Raw genomic sequence first — 19,077 nt, forward strand, 5'->3', positions numbered from 1 at the left:
CGCAGATGTCAGACGGGAAAGGCGAAACTGAAGAAGGTGCACGGAAAAAAATCAGTCTTGCGAGAGCGGAAAAATCTACCAACAATATCGACAGAAAATCTGACATTGGTGTAAGAAGCTGAAGCTTTGACAAACAACGAGGAAAATCGAAAAAAAAAGTGTTAAAAAATGTTTTTGACATTTTTCAAAAAAAAATCTACTAAAATTTCTCCGTGCACGATTTCAAACCCTGTGAGAATTTAGAGTGTTCCGTTTGAAATTGATTGAAATTTGAAATGAATTTCTATTGCTAGCGCCACGTCAGTCGGACTTCTTTTTTTTGGACCTCCATGGACCACATTCGAGAAGGAGGAAGTCTCGTCGTTTGAACTGCTGCTGATTTTGCTTAGGCCCTGTTTTCGTAAAAAAAAAACTCGCCCGATGGTGATTTCGATTTGAAGGGTATCGATTGTTTTTCTTTCATTTTCCGATGGAAATCGGTTTGCTCACTCTGGGAGAGTGAGCTTCTGCTTTCACTGCTGACATCGTGTATTGCGGGCAGGTTTTTCCACAGTTTCCACTGGGTTGGGTTTTCCGGGAGCTGTTGGGCCTTTACCGATGTGGTGCGAATGAAATTGGCTAGAGGGCGTTTGGGTGCGAAACGAGACGAGGTTCTTTTGATCTCTCGCCGTGTGCGGGGGGCGATTAGAAGGGAGAAAGTCTACCAGAAGGTTGATTCTGGCTGATGGAGGTCTCGAGTGCTGCTGGTGGGGATTTATGCCAGTGAGATGCCTGCTGGAGCGAATGAGTTTCGCAGGATAAGAGGTAGGATTATTGCTTGAAAGCTCCGGTGATGGAAGGTTAGGATGATTGCAAGCAATAGACGTCATTTGGGGGAGATCATGTTGAGTTAGATTTTTTTTGTGTGGTTTTAAAGAAAAGACGAATGCAATAATCGAAATAATCATTCTTAAAATAAACATATTGATGGTTCCCTGTGAATCAAGTTATGATAATTCGTTTACGTCTTTGTGAAAATAGGCCAATACAAATTTTATTTCAAATTTCTCTCACTAAAAATCTCAAAAAAAAATCAATGGGCAAAAAAGCAATACTTAAAAATATAATGTCTTTTTTAACATGTATGGAAAATTACTTATTATTTTATGATTTTATGATTTTATGATTTTATGATTTTATGATTTTATGATTTTATGATTTTATGATTTTATGATTTTATGATTTTATGATTTTATGATTTTATGATTTTATGATTTTATGATTTTATGATTTTATGATTTTATGATTTTATGATTTTATGATTTTATGATTTTATGATTTTATGATTTTATGATTTTATGATTTTATGATTTTATGATTTTATGATTTTATGATTTTATGATTTTATGATTTTATGATTTTATGATTTTATGATTTTATGATTTTATGATTTTATGATTTTATGATTTTATGATTTTATGATTTTATGATTTTATGATTTTATGATTTTATGATTTTATGATTTTATGATTTTATGATTTTATGATTTTATGATTTTATGATTTTATGATTTTATGATTTTATGATTTTATGATTTTATGATTTTATGATTTTATGATTTTATGATTTTATGATTTTATGATTTTATGATTTTATGATTTTATGATTTTATGATTTTATGATTTTATGATTTTATGATTTTATGATTTTATGATTTTATGATTTTATGATTTTATGATTTTATGATTTTATGATTTTATGATTTTATGATTTTATGATTTTATGATTTTATGATTTTATGATTTTATGATTTTATGATTTTATGATTTTATGATTTTATGATTTTATGATTTTATGATTTTATGATTTTATGATTTTATGATTTTATGATTTTATGATTTTATGATTTTATGATTTTATGATTTTATGATTTTATGATTTTATGATTTTATGATTTTATTATTTCATGATTTTATTTATTTGTACAACAAATTAACTTAGACAACGTCCACATTCACAAGAATTCTTCGAATTCCTATTAATACATTTTCGTACATCAATCGAAATGCTTCCAAGAACTGTCAATATGCGCAAATTCACGCGCCCCCCATTCCACAATTCCGACCCAGATTCCCGCAATCGCGCACATCAAATCAATGCGGGGCCTGAAACCGCGTTCAATTAATCAAAGAAAATTATCAATAGCAAATCTGCCGCCACCAAAACATCACGGTCCACCACGATATATTCGCGTCGTTTACTGTACGAATGTGTTTGTGGTTTGAGGTCTTCGACGATCATTTCTCCGGTTCCAGCCATCAATCAATCTGGCCCAAAGTGGCTTCCGAACTTTGCGTAATACAACGCACGTGGTGCGTAGAATCGCTGGGTTTGTCCCGATTAAAGATTTTTTGAAAGTTACCGTAGGATTAACTGTTTTTTAGTAATAATTTGTTTTAAATTTCATAATAATTTAAATGAATTATCAAACTTTTTAAAAGATAAACAGTAAAATAACCATAAAACCTATTTTTTTTAATGGTTCTTGTATAGTTTTGAACAGTTTTTCTACAGTTTTCAACGGCAAATGATGCTTTTCGTTTGTCCGGGCAGGACAAACCATCAGCCGCAGATTGGGTCACCCATTACATAGCACGCGTAGCGATTAATCAAAGCAGGGAAATTAAGCTTAGAACCAACCTTTTTGCCGTCACGGAACTTGACGGTTCCCTCGATAATAGAGCTAATATCCACCATGATGCTGGAATGCTGCTGGACACCGATAGATGAAAAAGTTGGCACTTGGTTTTGTTTCTTTCACCTTTTTTGTTTTCCTCCGCTCTGCACTACACTACACTGAATTGGCACCGAATTGGCATCGATTTCCTTTGATTTCAATTAATTTAGCACTTCCAATCAGCATCAACGGGCCCCAGGTAATCGTATCAACTTTGGCACAGCACACACGCGTTCAATTTCCAGGTTTCTCTTTTTGTTGCACTCTCTCTCTCTCCCCGGGGAGGGAAGTTGATTGGCCACTATTGGCGGGGCGCCCTGGATCTATCAATCACATTCATCTCACACGCGATTTGTCCAACTTCAACTTGGGGTGGGGAGGGGACCGGATTTGCACGTTCAAAAAAGCGGATCAAGTGCAGAATATTTGATGATTTTTTCCTCCGTCACTCGATACTCATTTGGGGGGGCGTAATCGGGATAGCGAGGTTTCACTGTGTTTTGTTTTTAATTAAGCCCGTGCATTGCTTCGGAATAAATATTTTCCGATCGCCAACAAGCGGGAACGCCCGAGTCCGGAGTCCAGAGTCCAGACATGGTCCATAATAAATGAGCCACAATTAATTATTCATCGCGGTCGTCCGCCGGAGCCGGTGCGCTGGCACCCCCGCGGGACCACACAACCGGGACACGGGACATATCGGTCCTGGCCAGCGATCTGACGATGCGTGAAATTCTTCCTGGTGGACTCAATTTCCGGACCGCTTTTTTGCCAACTTTTTTTTGTTTTTGCTCTTTTTCCCTCCGTGTAAGTCCACGTGCCTCGTGCACGCTTGCTCTTCCCACCCACGTGGCAGGATTTTGCGGTTTATTTCCGCGCCACAAACGTCTTCTTCTTTTTCGTCTTCCACCCCCGAAATGGGTGGCGGCCTCACCGTTGTGGGGAGGATTTAATTTCGGCAATCCGGTCAGACGGTCATTAATTTTGCACACTGGCGAAACGGTCCACGACGACGGGGCTTTTTTTTCCTCCTCCTCTGTTGATTCCGGATTGCAGGCGGAAAAAATCTCACCTGGCGGGGCTCTCACGTATAACAGACACACACAAACACACTTAGTTGAAATGGCCGGAGGTTGCGAAAATACACACACGTCACGTCACGTCACGACTATGGTGTATTGCGGGAACAACTTTTCATTAAGCTCGATAAGTTATAATTCACTAATTTTCTTCGGCGAAGCTTCCGATTTCCGCCCACGGCATCAACGCAGCAATTGGTTTCTTCTTTGTCAACGGATATTATGGAAGCGGTTTTAACGGTTTTTGGCACTGGTTTGCTGTTCAGTGTATTTTGTATTTTTGCTAAATTTTAGGGCAGATCTGCAAAATAAACAAATTTGTTGTGAACTGGCTTGACATCAAATCAATTTGTATGATTTAAACTGTTTATGATGAACCTCTGCGATATCTCACAATTTTTTATACCATTTGAGGTTTCAAAGCAAAGCTTTTATAAGCATTAAATTTGAAATCAGTTTAAACTGTTCTAATTGAAACATACCATTAAATCCAAAATATGTCAAGTTCAATTTTAAAAATTACTCCATATTTCATGAAATGTTGAAGAATTCAGAATCTGACCTCATTTGCTCAACAATTTTTAGTCATATCATTGATTTTTTTATATTGTTCTGGCTCATATTATTAAAATTCTAGAATATCGAACCAAACTCAAAGTATTAGCAAATCAACTATGAAAAAGATAAGTCATTCCAGAAAAACAAGTTTATTTCCCATTAGATTAGATATTAGATTACCTATATTAGATAACCTTTTACAACAAAAAAAATCAAACATGTACAAAACTAGACAATTTTACTGCTTTTTTTATTAATTTAAAATTATGTCCAAAATAAGTATTTGAAATTCATTCATGCAAAATGATTGTATTTCAGAAAAAAATATATTTACCAAATTTATTTTACATCATTTTTGATGTTAAGAGATTAAAAAAATATAAAATGTTTTCAAATTGGTATTTTTGGAATTTAAATTTTATTTTAACAAAGTTAATTTATGAATTAAATTTAAAGTAACTCATAAAGTTTCTTTCGATGATTTAATTGATTTGTGCACGTTTTGTAAACGATTTGTAACGTTGATAACCGATAAGGTTAGCACCGATAATCAGGGCTAGTAATTTTTCGCGATTTCATGGAATCCACGTAATCCGTGATTTTTTTCCTGAAATGCCACGATATTTGAATTAATCTACTGTCAAGTTTCCGCCAGCAATTTTTGAATTGAAAATTCCACATGATTTTTAATTCGCAAATTTTGGCAAATATCGCAGATGAAATTCAAAAGCATGTAAATTTTTTTTGATAAATTTGAAAAATAGAATTAATCAATCTGAAAATTTTTGAAATGTTTTAAAATTTTCGGGAATGATGAAAAAATCAATAACTGTAATTTTGCCTTTACTTTTTTTGAAGTGTTGTGTTGTGTTTCGCTCTGGAAATATTTTAGCAAATTAAATTTTTAAAATCACTGTGTTTCGCTCTGGAAATATTTTAGCAAATTAAATTTTTAAAATCACTGTAAAATTTGAAAAGTTGAATCGTAAATTCAGCTAATGAAAATTTTACAAAATTTAAAAAAATTGAATTCATAGTTTTTTTGTTCCAATAAATACTTAGTGTCAAGTCATTTCATTTTGTATCTTGAACCACTGTCAACTTTTTTTAGTAACTTTCCTGAACACAATTATTCTAAAATAACTTTTGTGCGACTAAAATTTTCAAAAATACCGTTGCTTTTAACATTTTTCATTTATTTTGAACAATACCCTACAAAATCTAATTTTGCAATATTTTTACTTTTTTTATTTGGCTCAAACTTCCCTGTGACCAAAGAAGCAATTTTGAAAGCGGTCCATACAGAAATGGTACGCAATTTTTTAAAAATCTGTAAATTTTGAAGGCATTTTCTGAACGATGTGGTGTCTTCGGCAAAGTTGTAGCTATATATGAAAACTATTCAGAAAAAAAGGTCGACGGAAATCAAAATTATGCGTTTTTTTATTAGATTTTTTCACCAAAATTTTATTACCCAAAGTCTGTTTTTTTTTTTAATTTGTGATAAGGCTGGTACAAATATTTTAAAAGTTTTTGTCACCCCCCCTTCAAAATTGGCCCGAAAAATCAGGGGGCAAAAAAAATATTTTTACAATAAACTTCAAAATTTAAATCAAAAATCCAAGTGCAACAAACTGAAATCAAATTAAAATACATTCTCCTGCGTTTAAAATCATTTTTAGCATGTTTGGGTTTATTAAAAAATCTTAAGATTTTTTTGAAAATTTTCGATGCAAAATCTTTTTTTCGATACAATTTTTTTGTCAGATCTTATATTTTTGAAAACTAATGATTGCAAAACAACTGAACTAGTTTAAAATGCATTTTAAAACACTTTTTTCATTTAAATGTGAAGACTATGGCTTGTTATTTAAATTTTTATATTTTTTTATTTTTTTGCCCCTCCCTTGACCCCGGCCAGGGCCGAGGGACAAAAACTTTTTTAAATATTTGCATCGGTCTTATTATAAAGGACAAAAACAGCAATTTTTGAGCTATAGAGAAGTATGTCAAAAAAAACATCGAAGCTACACAGCTAAAAAAGTAGTAATCCAGCTGCGTGTAAAAGGCCTGGGTGTAAAATAAATATTGCATTATTTTATGTAATTTTATGTGATTTTACACCCTGAAATATGTAGCCCATCAGTATGGGAAACCTACATGACCGAAATGTCGAGCTCATATATGCATTTATCCTTACAGCTTTTCATCGGTCTGATGGCCGAGTGGGCTAAGGCGCCAGTCCTTACTGTTGGTGCTGGGTTTGAATCCCGTCGGTTGCAACTTTTTTGCGTTTGCAAAAATTGTACATGCAGTGTGTAATATTAAGTGTTTATTTACTTCAGAGGATTCAGAACAAAATTCTGAAAATGATTCTGAAACTTCCTCCCTGGTTCAGCACCAGTGAACTTCATCAATTAGCCGAAGTTGACACTTTGGATGTTATGTCCAATAAGATAATTGATGCATTTCGACAAAAATCATTGCAGTCTTCAGCTGCATTGATCCGCTCTTTATATAGTTTATAAGTTAGTTTTAAGGTATCCCTTTTCCCTTTTGTACATGTAGGACCTCCTACATTTGAAATCACTGAATAGCGAAAGCTACAATATTTCATGAATAAATGAAAGTTGCTAGTATTTAAAATTGAGGTGAAAAGTCATCGATTGTGATTGGACACTCAATAATATTTTAACTGAATGAATGTACATGGAAGAGAAAATCAAAATAAATATAAATTAAAAAAAAAAAAAAAAAAGTGTTTATTTTGACGAAGGTGATGTGCATGCTTTTGCATGCGATTTTACCATCGGATTTTTGCTGTGTATGACTTTTTTAAATGTGTTTAAAAAATAATGTAGATTTAAACTAAAAATTAAGTAAAAAATAAATAAAAAAGTACTATACAGACATTTTGAAAAAAAGAGCATCGTTTTCGAGACATGGTCACTTATAATTTGATTGCAAATGAAAATTTGCAGTGTTTCGATCTGTTTTTTTTTTTCATTTTTAAAAATTGTTAAGTTCAGAAAATTTCCTAAAATGTTATCTAAGAAACATTAATGATTAACTTCTGTTTGCTAAGATACAATGAATAAAAGAAAAATAACAAAGGAAAATGAAGTTTTTAAATTCTTGCAAGTCTAATTATCAGTGTTGAAAAATGAAACATTTGTAAAATTTTCTGATATTTAAAAAATAGTCGAGACTAACATTTCAAGAAGGACTGAATATTTGGCACCTTTTAAAATATTTTCAAAATACTTTTTCAAAAAAGATCAGAAAATTTGCCAATGTCGAAGTGTAAACAAAGAGTCTATCCAGCTCATTTCTGATGTAAACATCAACTGACGTAACCTGGATAGACTCTTTGTGTACAATTTGACATTGATCCATTTGCATTGTTTTGCTTGAAATAAAACTCGTTATTTTGTGTAAATTTTAGTATATTGCATAACAATCTCAAATATAGTGATACACTTCTCAAAATAACAATTGATTGATACACATGTTGTACACTATAGAAAATAATTATTGCAAAAAACTTATCCAAAACATGTTCAACCTTCTTCCATCCAAGTTTGGCATTTCCGTTCTTTAATAGAATAAACTGAAAAATATTGGATGACAATTCCATGTTGTTGTTGTTCTCCTCAACAAATTCTTTTGAACAGTACTCGAATTAAAGTAAAAAATATCTCAGATAAAAAAAAAATCATACTACATAGGCTTAAATCTTAACCAAGCAGATTCTAAAGTAAATATTCTCCACCACCTAATTCAAGGCTTTAAAACTCTACTTCAATTTAAAATCTATCATAATTAATTTGATGTTCAAAAAGCCATTGTTCCGAAAATAAATCAATTCTTCAACAACTTCGTTCGCTCCCTCTAGAATCACCCAGAAACCACCCCAAACCCAACTGCTTCTGTTGCAGTCTACGTTCCTGGGGGCGTTTCAAATTTTGCCACCACTTAGTCATGTTCGACACCGACTCTCGTCTGATCTCGTTCACCGTTCACCTTGTTCCAATTTTTGCCATTATGTCACACGTACGGCCCACAAAAACACAAACACCTAAGCGGTATTAATTAATTTATTGGAAAAATCGCTTCTCTTCCTAGTCCTGGTGCAGCTGCTGTCCGGGGATATCGTGTCCAAACACATAAACTTAGGTGTCTGCACAATCTATTTCCACTTTCGCAAACGATAGATAAAAGCTTTTCGGGGAGCTCTTGATTCCTCGATTTTCACTGTACTTTCACACTGCACACACTCTTTTCAGGGATTTTCTTTTGGGCGGGGAGGGTGTGTTATCGCAAAACCAGACGACGAACACCCACACCCCTTCGATCCCCTTCCCTTTATCCGGCGATAAGTATTATCAGCAATTTATTCAATATTTCATTTTTTAGCTCGCACACACACCCAAATTCACCGATCCCCGCACAATGCCCTAACGATGGCAAATTGAGGAAACATGAATAAATAAAATTTCATTCAGCCTGAAAGATACTTTTCACCGCACGACGAGGCACTTCCGGGCGCGCTCAAAGTGTCCCTCGCCGAACGTTTTGTTGTGCCGCGCGCGCGAATTTTCCCTCCCGAAACGCACAATACATCTCAATCCGGGGCCACTTGCGAGTTCCGGGCGGCGCCAATCCCCTGCAGCGTCGTTGAATTTTCAATGCCCTCCACACACCGGAATACCCGGAATTCACATGAGAACAGACTCACACGGACGTGCACACACTTTTTTGCACAAATACAGACAAAAAGTATTGTACGTGCGATTCTGGCTGATTTCGCGTGGTGGAACGTTAAAATATTATTAAATTCAGCTCTTCTTCACCGCCGACAGAGAGGGGATCCAACGCCACACCAAACAAAGATCTTCACTTTGTTCCGAACACTTTTCCAGCGAATCCAGCGTTCAAACGGGAGGGTGGCACGAGACTCCCCCTTAACGGGGAGACTCCCGACACGATTAGCGGCACATCCTTACCCGCGAAACCGTCACAACCACAACCGCGGCGCTTCCGGCGCACATGAAACCGGAAGTTCTTCTTAACACCCTGCCCAAACTACCTTCACGCAAAAAACCCGCGCCGGACGGCGATCCTGTACGGAACAAAAACGACTCCGTCGAACGCGCACGGACCGGAAAGGTGTGTTCACACGACGCGTACGAACTGCTCCACGACTGAACGCGAACTAAGCAGTCGAACGGGCCCGTTCATGTTGCGCATGTTGGACCGCTGAAGAACGGATCCACGGGTGAAGAGAGCGTGAGAGCGAACCGCGAGAGCGCGCGCGAGCGAATGAACCGAGAGGCGAGCGCGCAAACAAAGAGAGAGTTCATCCCCTTGTTCGCGAGTGAATTCACGCAAACTCTATGAATGACATGAACATGTGCGCGCCTACCCTACGAGTAGCCACATGTGAGCAAACACGTGCGCGATGACACGGCGGTGGTGGCTGGGTTTGTTTTGGTTCATTTCGGAGAGAGGCAAGCGAAAAAAATTAGAGAGGAGAGAGAGCGTGCGGGCGATTTGCCGTGTGAATGATACATGTGGTCCACAGATTGCAAGCAGCGCCCGGAACCCGGTCCGGGTGATTTATGAGTGGGACTTATGTTGGGAGGAAGCGAAGGGTGATGCTGTGTGGGTAGAAATGGTGGCGACGCCAAGCGGCGAGTAGTGGAAACTGGTTGAATTTGGTTTTTGAGTTTGCTTCCTTGAAATCGCCAATAACTTTCATTTCCATAGTATTATTTGAAATAAAAGCAATTATCTACAAAATCGGTCGTTTTTCTTTAATTTTAATTTATGTATTTTTTAATCCGGTTGAAACTTTTTTGGTGCCTTCAGTATTCCCAAAGAAGCCATTATGCATCATTAGTTTGTCCATATAATTTTTCATTCAAATTTGACAGCTGTCCATACAAAAATGATTTGTGAAAATTCGAAAATCTGTATCTTTGGAAGAATTTTTTTGATCGATTTGGTGTCTTCGGCAAAGTTGTAGGTAGTTGTAGGTGTACACTGAAAAAATATGATACACGGTAAAAAAAATTGTGATTTTTAATTTCATTTTTTCACTAAAACTTGATTTGAAAAAAAAACTATTTTTTTTATTTTCTGATATGTTTTAGGGGACATCAAATGACAACTTTTCAGAAATTTCCAGAATGGGCAAAAAATCTTTGACCGAGTAATGAATTTTTGAATCAATACTGATTTTTCAAAAAAAAAATCAACTTCATTTTTCGATGTAAAATCAAATTTTGCAATCAAAAAGTACTTTAGTGATTTTTTTTTAGTGAAAAAGTGCACCGTTTTCAAGTTATAGCCATTTTTAGGTAACTTTTTTGAAAATAGTCGCAGTTATTTTTTTTGATTAGTGCCCATGTTTGCCCACTCTTGGAAAAAATATTTTTGAAAAGCTGAGAAAATTCTCTATATTTTGCATTTTTGAACTTTGTTGCTATAACCCTTAGTTGCTTAGATATTGCCATGCAAAGATTTAAAAACAGGAAAATTGATTTTTTATAATTCTCACCCAAACAACCCACCATTTTCTAATGTCGATATCTCAGCAACTAATGGTCCGATTTACAATGTTAAAATATGAAACATTCGTGAAAATTTACCGATCTTTTCGAAAAAAATATTTAAAAAAAAATTGAACCAAGACTAACATTTTAAAAGGGCGTAATATTGAATGTTTGGCCCTTTTGAAATGTTAGTCTTGATTAAAATTTTTTGAAAATATTGTATTTGAAAAGATCGGAAAATTTCACGATTGTTTCAAATTTTAACATTGTAAATCAGACCATTAGTTGCTGAGATATCGACATTAGAAAATGGTGGGATGTTGGGGTAAGACTTAGAAAACATCAATTTTCCTGTTTTTAAACCTTTGCATGGCAATATCTCAGCAACTAAGCGTCGTATCAACAAAGTTCAAAAAGCAAAATTATAGAGAATTTTCTTAGCTTTTGAAAAATAGTTTTTCAAGAGTGAGCAACCATGTGCACTAATTTTAAAATATGAAAAACTGCGACTTTTTTCAAAAAAGAAAAAATGGATTAAACTTGAAAACGGTGCACTTTATCACTAAAAAAAATCCCTAAAGTACTTTTTGATTGCAAATTCAATTTTACATCGAAAAATTAAATTGAAGAATTGTTGCCCCCAATATTTCGATTTTTTGAAAAAATCAGTATTGATTAAAAAATTCATAACTCGGTCAAAGATTTTTTGCACATTCTGGAAATTTCTGAAAAGTTGGCATTTTATGTCCTCTAAAACATATCAAAAAATTAAAAAATAGCGTTTTTTTGCATTCAAGTTTTAGTGACAAAAGTTGAATAAAAATCACATAAAATTTTTTTACCGTGTATCATTTTTTTACAGTGTAGGCCGTATACATACCTACAACTTTGCCGAAGTCACCAAATCGATCAAAAAATTCCTTCAAAAGATACAGATTTTTGAATTTGCTTACATCATTTTTGTATGGACAGCTGCCGAATTTGTATGGAAAATTATATGGACAATGACAATGACTAATGATGCAAAATTGCTTCTTTGGACATACTAAAGGCACCAAAAAAGTTTCAGCCGGATTAAAAAATACAAAAATTAAAATTTAAGAAAAAATACCGATATCGTAGAGAATTGCTCAGTTATGATATAACCAGAAATTTGCAAAATATCAATGCATTAATGGAAAAAAAATTCTCAAGTCTTTTCCCGCTTTGAGGTTCAAAATTCTATTGGATTTAAAAAAAACATGGTTACTAGATGCAAATTGTTCAAGTTTTTAAATGAATATTTAAATTTCCAGCAATAATTTTTAATGACCCATGTATTTTCTTTGGAAATTTTTGAAGTGGGGGAAGGCAGAAACTTGAGATTAAATTTGCAATGGTCTAATAAAAAATAATTTAAATTCAAATCATAGCGCTTAGCTTAATTTTCCATAAATTTGAAATACTGCCAAAAGCAATCAAAACATCGAAGAGTTCATGAAAAGTTTTGTTTTATTAAGATAAAAAGCACATTGCTTTGTAAGTTTTTTTTTGTTTAAAATGATTAAATTATACTCACTATTTTCTAAATTTTTTATGTACTAAAACTACAAAGCTAGTTAGACAGCTAGTTTAGTTTAATATTTCAAACTGTTTCAGTTCATTTTATTTATGAAGTTATTTGACAAATATTTGTTTCACCTCCTGATTTTTCAAAAAAAAAATCAGAAGGGGGGAGGGATGTTCATCTGTGATTAGGACTTTGCATATATTTTTTTTCCCAGAAAGTTTGAAGAAAGAAGCATTACAGTATCAAAACAACCAACTATCGTTACATTAAACTCAAATAGTACTTTAACGCTAAACTCAGTCCTATAATAAATGAGAAAACATCAAATTGTCGTCCCAATATTTCACGTTAATTCGATTTTGGTGACCATAGCGTAGGTCGGTTCCACCCAGACCCAAACCTCGTTGACATACTCCCCCGGCAGCAAAACCCACATTGGGACCAAAATCGACTTCCAGCCAGGCATCGATTCGTTCGTTCCGAACTTCAGTCCCAACCGTGTGGACACAAACCGAAAATATACTTTTTTTTTCTTTTCCTCTTCGTATTTTTTCCTCTCACACAACCAAAAATCACATCACGAACTGCTTGCGTCGGCACTCGCTAATGTTTCTCCCCGGGAAATCATCGGTGGCATTTCCCCCAGCACTTCGAGGTCGTCCTCCCCTTGAAGTCAGTTTTCGCCTTGCAATCACAATTTCACTCATCGAAGATTCGTTCGCCGACATTACTGCCTTTTTTACGACTTTTTCTTCACGTCCCGGTGCAAAAGTACGCGAAAAGTCCTGTGGGGAAATGGGGAAGAAGGAGGAGGGTGGTTCTCCCCCTTGGGTGTTGTGGCTCTAGGTGGAGTACCTCACGTGTCTGGAGCTCGCTGTGTAGAGGTATGCTTTTCCACCACCTCCATGGTTGTCTATGAGTTTGGTAGGGTGGTTCATGGGTCAAATTTAGTCACGCTTTTGACTTATTTTGAGTTTTGAAAATGGTAAAACGCGAACCACCCTAATACCACGTGTACACACACTACCCTTGGTTTGGCTGTACAAGCGATGACACGCGAATCCATTTCTGCAAATTGTGATGTTTCGTTTGGGAACTATGTTAAGTGGATTTTGAGGGGGGTACTTTCGGGAGGAGATGTGAGTTCGTCGTTCAGCCATCGCTCAGCAGCAGCAGAATCGTCAAGTTTTGCGAGCGAACTAGTACTATAAGTTTGATGGTGCTATTTTCCGTAAATTGTCGTAAAAAAGTGTATATTTGTTCGAGAAACACTTCCTTCTCCTCCTTAGCTTGAGGGAAGTTCGAAGTGTGCTCTTGTAATAAAAATGTAGGTTATATTGCACTTCGTTCGGTGAAGTGTACGCGCAGAAGAAGTTAGCAACGTGAACAATAGTCTACGTGAGGCGCCAAACTGCAATTAAACGGAGTAATTCGGCAGTAACTAGGGTTAAGTGAAGCTGTTTTATGGCTGCTAACGGAAGCAACTTTACTTGATTGAGCACGATTTATGAGATGATGATTTCTAACACTAGGATCGATGCACTTTGGAAAAGGACAAGCAAGATGGCTTGTTCAACTTTCGTACGATTTATTTCAACATCTCATAAAATATCTTGTGATATTTGGACTGTTTGAATTTCAAATTATTTGACTTTCATAGGCAGTTCAAATTCTGTCGAAACAAGTCCGGTAAGCAAATTTGTCCACAATGTTTGCCAAACAATTTCCATTTCAGCTTCGATTAACAAGAAAACTGAAACTCTTCACCACACAAAAAGCTCCACCACCCACACTTGAAGAACCTAAAGCTTTCCTTCAAGCTTCTTCTGTTCAGTGACTGTGAAAAATAAGAGGCAAACCAAAATCCAAAGTCCAAACGAAATAAAATATGTTTACCAATCTCCCCCCTTTCCCTTCACAGTCCACCCCCACAACCATCGTGTTTGGCCAGTTAGACAAAACTGCTCTGTGAAATGTATATGCATTGGCATACATCTCTCTCTCTCTCTCTGTCTTGGCAGAACAGATTTGGGCATGTCGATTCCCAAAAGAATCCTCCCCCCCTCTCACATAACCGGAGGGCAACATCGACGTCTTGTGTGCGCACACAAAATCTTCAAAGCAAAGAGTTTTCATAAAATTTCATATTTATTCAAGAAGCCGTCGTCTTCTTCTCGTCAAAACAGCACTAGTGAAAGAAAAAGATTAAGTTTACCAGCCGGCAATTTTGTGCTGACCGAAAAATCTTTTCCGCCATCTAACTTTTGCCTAGAAATGTGCTTTTGCGATACTTTGAGAGTGGGGGTCATTTCGGGCGGGAAAACACCAGGGGGGAATTCTCTGGGAATTTCGCAAAACTCACAGAATTTTAAACACAAATCAGATTTAAATCTTTCTAAAGATTGATACCTTTCTTACAAAAGCAAAGGCTTCCTGTTTGCGCCTGAATGCATGCAACATGCTAGTTTCCAAATAAATCCACTAGAGGTCGATAGTTAAGGTGTTGATTTAAAACATAAGCGCTGCATGATTTTGAAGTTATCCGAAAATAAACCCATTTTTACAACTACCAAAATATATTTGTTAAAATATCTATTGAAGAAATTCACGAATTGGATCGAATGACTACCATCTTGATTCCTTAAGTTAGTATAAGTATCTGTGCTAATTTTAAGCCAAATCGGTTGAGATTCAGGAGTCGTTGTTGAGTGTTGAAGTTTGTTTGGGAAAAATCACTAATTATTGAGGTAAAGCCAACAATCATCCACATTTCATATTTAACTTGTTTCTTTCATTTTTTCAATTGTAGACTTTTGATTCATAATCGAATATTTTGCAATTTCCCATAGAACTTCCCCAAGACGTTTTTGGGCATGGGAAAGCAGTCGACTTTAATCCGATTTTTCGCTGGCCACCAGAGAGTCCGCTCTTCAAAGGGAAAAATATACAACCCACTCTGGACTCCCGCGGGGAGCACAACCGCCGGTTGGGGAGTTTGATGGCCAAAGAATGACCGGATGACGGTAGAAATATTCATATCCCCACCCGACGACGGAACGGCGGACGGCGAGACTATTTCCGGTCAATGAGTGGAATGAGGTGGAAAATGTGTATTTACGTGACATCAATGATGATGATGACGAGGATGAGAACGCAGAGCTAAAAGGGAAATAGTTCTATTCGGCGAGAAAGGGATCGCACCTTATTCTATGGCGCAGGAATTGAAGGGGAAAAGCGTTCGAGGCAAAGTGCATAAGGAAAAGCTGGAAAATTCTTACCCACTTCTTTGATGAATGTGAGCTGAGGTGGAATTTATCCGGATGCTGCGCTTAGTAAATAGCGCATAGCAGCAAATTTTGTGCTATATTTGTGAAGAGATGTTCTTGTCTATGCGTTGCATTGCTAGAGCAGATAAAATGTTTGGTTGTAACATATTTTAATGAGTGCTTACAATGCTTCCTGCAAGGAAAACATAATTTGCCCATTTTTAATATAGAGCAATGCCAGCTCAAATCAGGAATTTTTCTGGTACTTTTGTTCCCGACCATCTCTGATTTCATTGAAACTTTTAAGACATGCCTATAAAAGCCATTTTTGTGTATATGGGGAAAGTTGCACTCGATAATGACATTTGAGAAGGGCGTAATGGTTTTCAATATTTTTGTATTTTGTAATTTAAATATTGCTGTATCTCGAAGCCGTTGCATCGTATCAAAAAGTAGTCTAAGACAAACTAGTAGGAAATTAGACGAGCTTTTTGATAAAAATACACGCCAATTCTATGAGATTTTTCAATTTTTAAGTTTAATAGTTAAATTTTAAGGTGATATCACGATTTTTTTCGTTCAAAATTTTTGTGAAAATAGCCTAAGATGTTACAAAAAGACTCACGAAAAATGCAGGATGGTATGTCTCTCCTAAAAAAATACAAAAATCATTTACTAAAACTGTTTTTTTGAAAAGTGGTCCAAACATCGAAATTTTCAAAACCCGATAGTGGAAATCAATTTCCCAGGCAATTTTACATAAAAGTCTCCATATTGACCATTGTCCTATGTCCAATCCTTGTGAAGATACAGCGGTTTTAAAAATAAAAATGTTGAAAAAATAGGTTTTTAAGTCGTTTTTGGCAATTTCTATATATGATAGACTTGAATTTTAAGTCTCGTAAATATTTTTACCGGAAAGCTCGTCCAATTTCCCATAAGTTTGCCTCTGACAACTTTTTAATTTTACTCGTTTGAATATTAACGTAAGCTGATTTATTATCCAGGTTTCTACCACAATGAAAAAAAAAATTCTATTTTCAGATATGAGCAATTTAATTAAGCTTATATCTGTAAGCCCATATATCCAATTGAAATGAAAAAAATGGGTATAAAAATTTGCGTATTTTAATTACAAAAAATTTGGTACCCAAAAATATAAAGGTCATCGCTGAAATTTTGAAGTTATCGCAGTTTTAGTGAAAAAGTCGATTTTTTCCCGATTTCGTCATTTTCCCATTTTTGCGCGTGGCGCGTCGAAAAACACAGTTTTTATTTTCAAAAAATCGTATCTCAGAGTATTGAAAACACAACTTCACCATTTTTAAATATGTTATGTAAAATTTTCCGAAGAATCTGATAAAAATATTTTCAGACATAGGCTCTTTGGTCCCGAGACCTTCAAAACAGCATTTTAAGTTTCCATACGACCTTTTCAAATGTTAGATTTTTGGAACCTCTTACTATTTTTCCCAAATATCCAAACTAATCACCTGTCTTTTGCGCCTAAGACAGCCAAAAACGGATGGAATGGCGCGGAGAAATGATTTTTAGAAAAAAAGTGGTTTTTGCGAAAATCGACGAAAATTGCCATTTTTCGGACCACCCTAACACGGTGTAGGTCACCCTAATGGCCAAACAAAAAAATATGGGTCTAACTATTTCGGCCAACGAACCCCCAGCAAAATTTTGAGCCCGATCGGAGAACTTTTTTTTTCGAATCATGCTGTTTTCGTGGGGAATTGCTGTATAACAATTTGTAATTCATTTCTTAACAAAAGCTGTCTATTTTTTTTAAATTGCAGTGAAAATTTAACTAATAAGTGAAATATCGAATGATCAAAACAAATCTTGTTTAAACAAGTCAAACTATGGAAACAATGTTTTTCAACTTTATTTTTTTTTTTAAGATCAAATTTGTGTTCAGTGACCCCAAATTTATCAAATTCAATCACAAGAAGCTCGCCAAATGATCAATTCTTTTATTTATTTTTATTTATTTGCGTTTAAGGACCACTTAACTCAAGAGTCATTCGGGTCCGAAAGATGATTTCTTAAAAAAATTGTATACTTTAAATAAGCTCAACAAGTTTTTTACATCATTCGAATATAATTACAAAAATGAAGTTATTAGATAAAAACTTATAAATTTCATTATCTCAACTTAAAATAGTCATCCTCAATCCATCTAGAAAATAATTTGGTATGAATATGATGTTAACTAACAACTTAGTGCACGGGGAAAAATCAGTCTCCGAAATCGTGAACAAGCGTTCATAAATTCGGAACAACGAACTAAGTGTTCATATAGCATGGTACGTTTTTCAAAACTTTCACTTGTAAATCAGTATGTAACACAAATGCAGAAAAAGGCTATACTAGAAATGCAATCGTTTTTGAACAAAACAAACTTTTTTCAAATATAATCTCATGAAAACAAAAGAAAGGAAAAAATCGAAATTTATTTTGATTAATAAATGATTGCTAAAAGAATCAAGAATCAAGATTGCTAAAAGATTTTTATCAAATATCAACCAGCAACAATGAATACATTCCCCTCATTTGCTAACATTTCAATTGCGTGCGATACACGTGTGCCACCAGACCTTTCCTCCATTGCCAATCTCTGGACCATGTCCTTAAATTAACGTTTCTTTTGAATGCAAAACCAGCGGAATGAACATTCGCAAAAACACCAACATTTATGCATGACCGCCGGTAAAGAAATTATTCCCCAGACCCCTTTATGAAACGGCCATCTGACGATGATCTGAGCTGCCACCGACGACCGCGGGGACGACCCTCCAGACCTCAGGGGAGGTTTTGAAACATGAACAAAAAAAAAATGAGCGCGTGGCAATGATTTTAACTTTTATTTAAACCATTTCAAATGAATGGCCCATCCAATTTCGACCCAGCAGGCCCTGGCTGATCCCGGCTGGCCCCCACCAGTGGCATGGAATGTCCTTTTGGGACACGGGTTTTGACACTGAGAAATATTTGTTTATTTTTTCTTAAATTTTTGAGTTAGCTGATTTAGATGAAAATTGGTTTAATTTTTAAGATTTTATTCATAATTGAGTAAAAGGTAAATTCTATCTTTCCGAAAAAATACTAGATTTTCCAGTTCCACTTCGAAGAAGTGGGGTTCTGTTAGCAACACCAACCCCAAAATTTCCAGTGCCAGGGAAATGATGAATTCAAGTGTAATTTATTTAATGATATGGAGTGCGGCGTGGCCGCGTGTTGGCCCAAGCAGCCACTTGCAATTGAAAAGTTTCGCCGAACCCCTTTTTGTGTGTGTGTGTGTTCCCCGGAAGGACGTTCCGGGACGGAAAACGGCTCGCTCGTT

General features: G+C 35.4%; 1 protein-coding gene across 4 annotated transcripts in view; it reads right to left on the reverse strand.

Moving 5' to 3' along the window:
- Nucleotides 1-19,077, reverse strand: part of LOC6053441 — a 769,747-nt gene that overhangs the window by 220,387 nt on the left and 530,283 nt on the right. Inside the window, exons 1-2 of one of the 4 annotated variants that reach the window (XM_038253398.1) lie at nt 9,443-9,564; nt 2,680-4,096 (exon numbers count right to left, since the gene is read on the reverse strand). The exons of 1 other annotated variant lie outside the window; for it this stretch is intronic. In XM_038253398.1, the coding sequence (XP_038109326.1) occupies nt 2,680-2,736 (57 nt within the window). In that variant the 5' untranslated portion in view covers nt 2,737-4,096; nt 9,443-9,564. Of the gene's footprint in view, nt 1-2,679; nt 4,097-8,376; nt 9,070-9,359; nt 9,565-19,077 lie in introns of those variants that run through there. 2 more of the 4 variants (XM_038253397.1, XM_038253399.1) reach the window with 2 other exon arrangements.

The sequence above is a fragment of the Culex quinquefasciatus genome, chromosome 2 (assembly GCF_015732765.1).
Source record: "Culex quinquefasciatus strain JHB chromosome 2, VPISU_Cqui_1.0_pri_paternal, whole genome shotgun sequence".
In the NCBI taxonomy this organism is placed as follows: domain Eukaryota; kingdom Metazoa; phylum Arthropoda; class Insecta; order Diptera; family Culicidae; genus Culex; species Culex quinquefasciatus.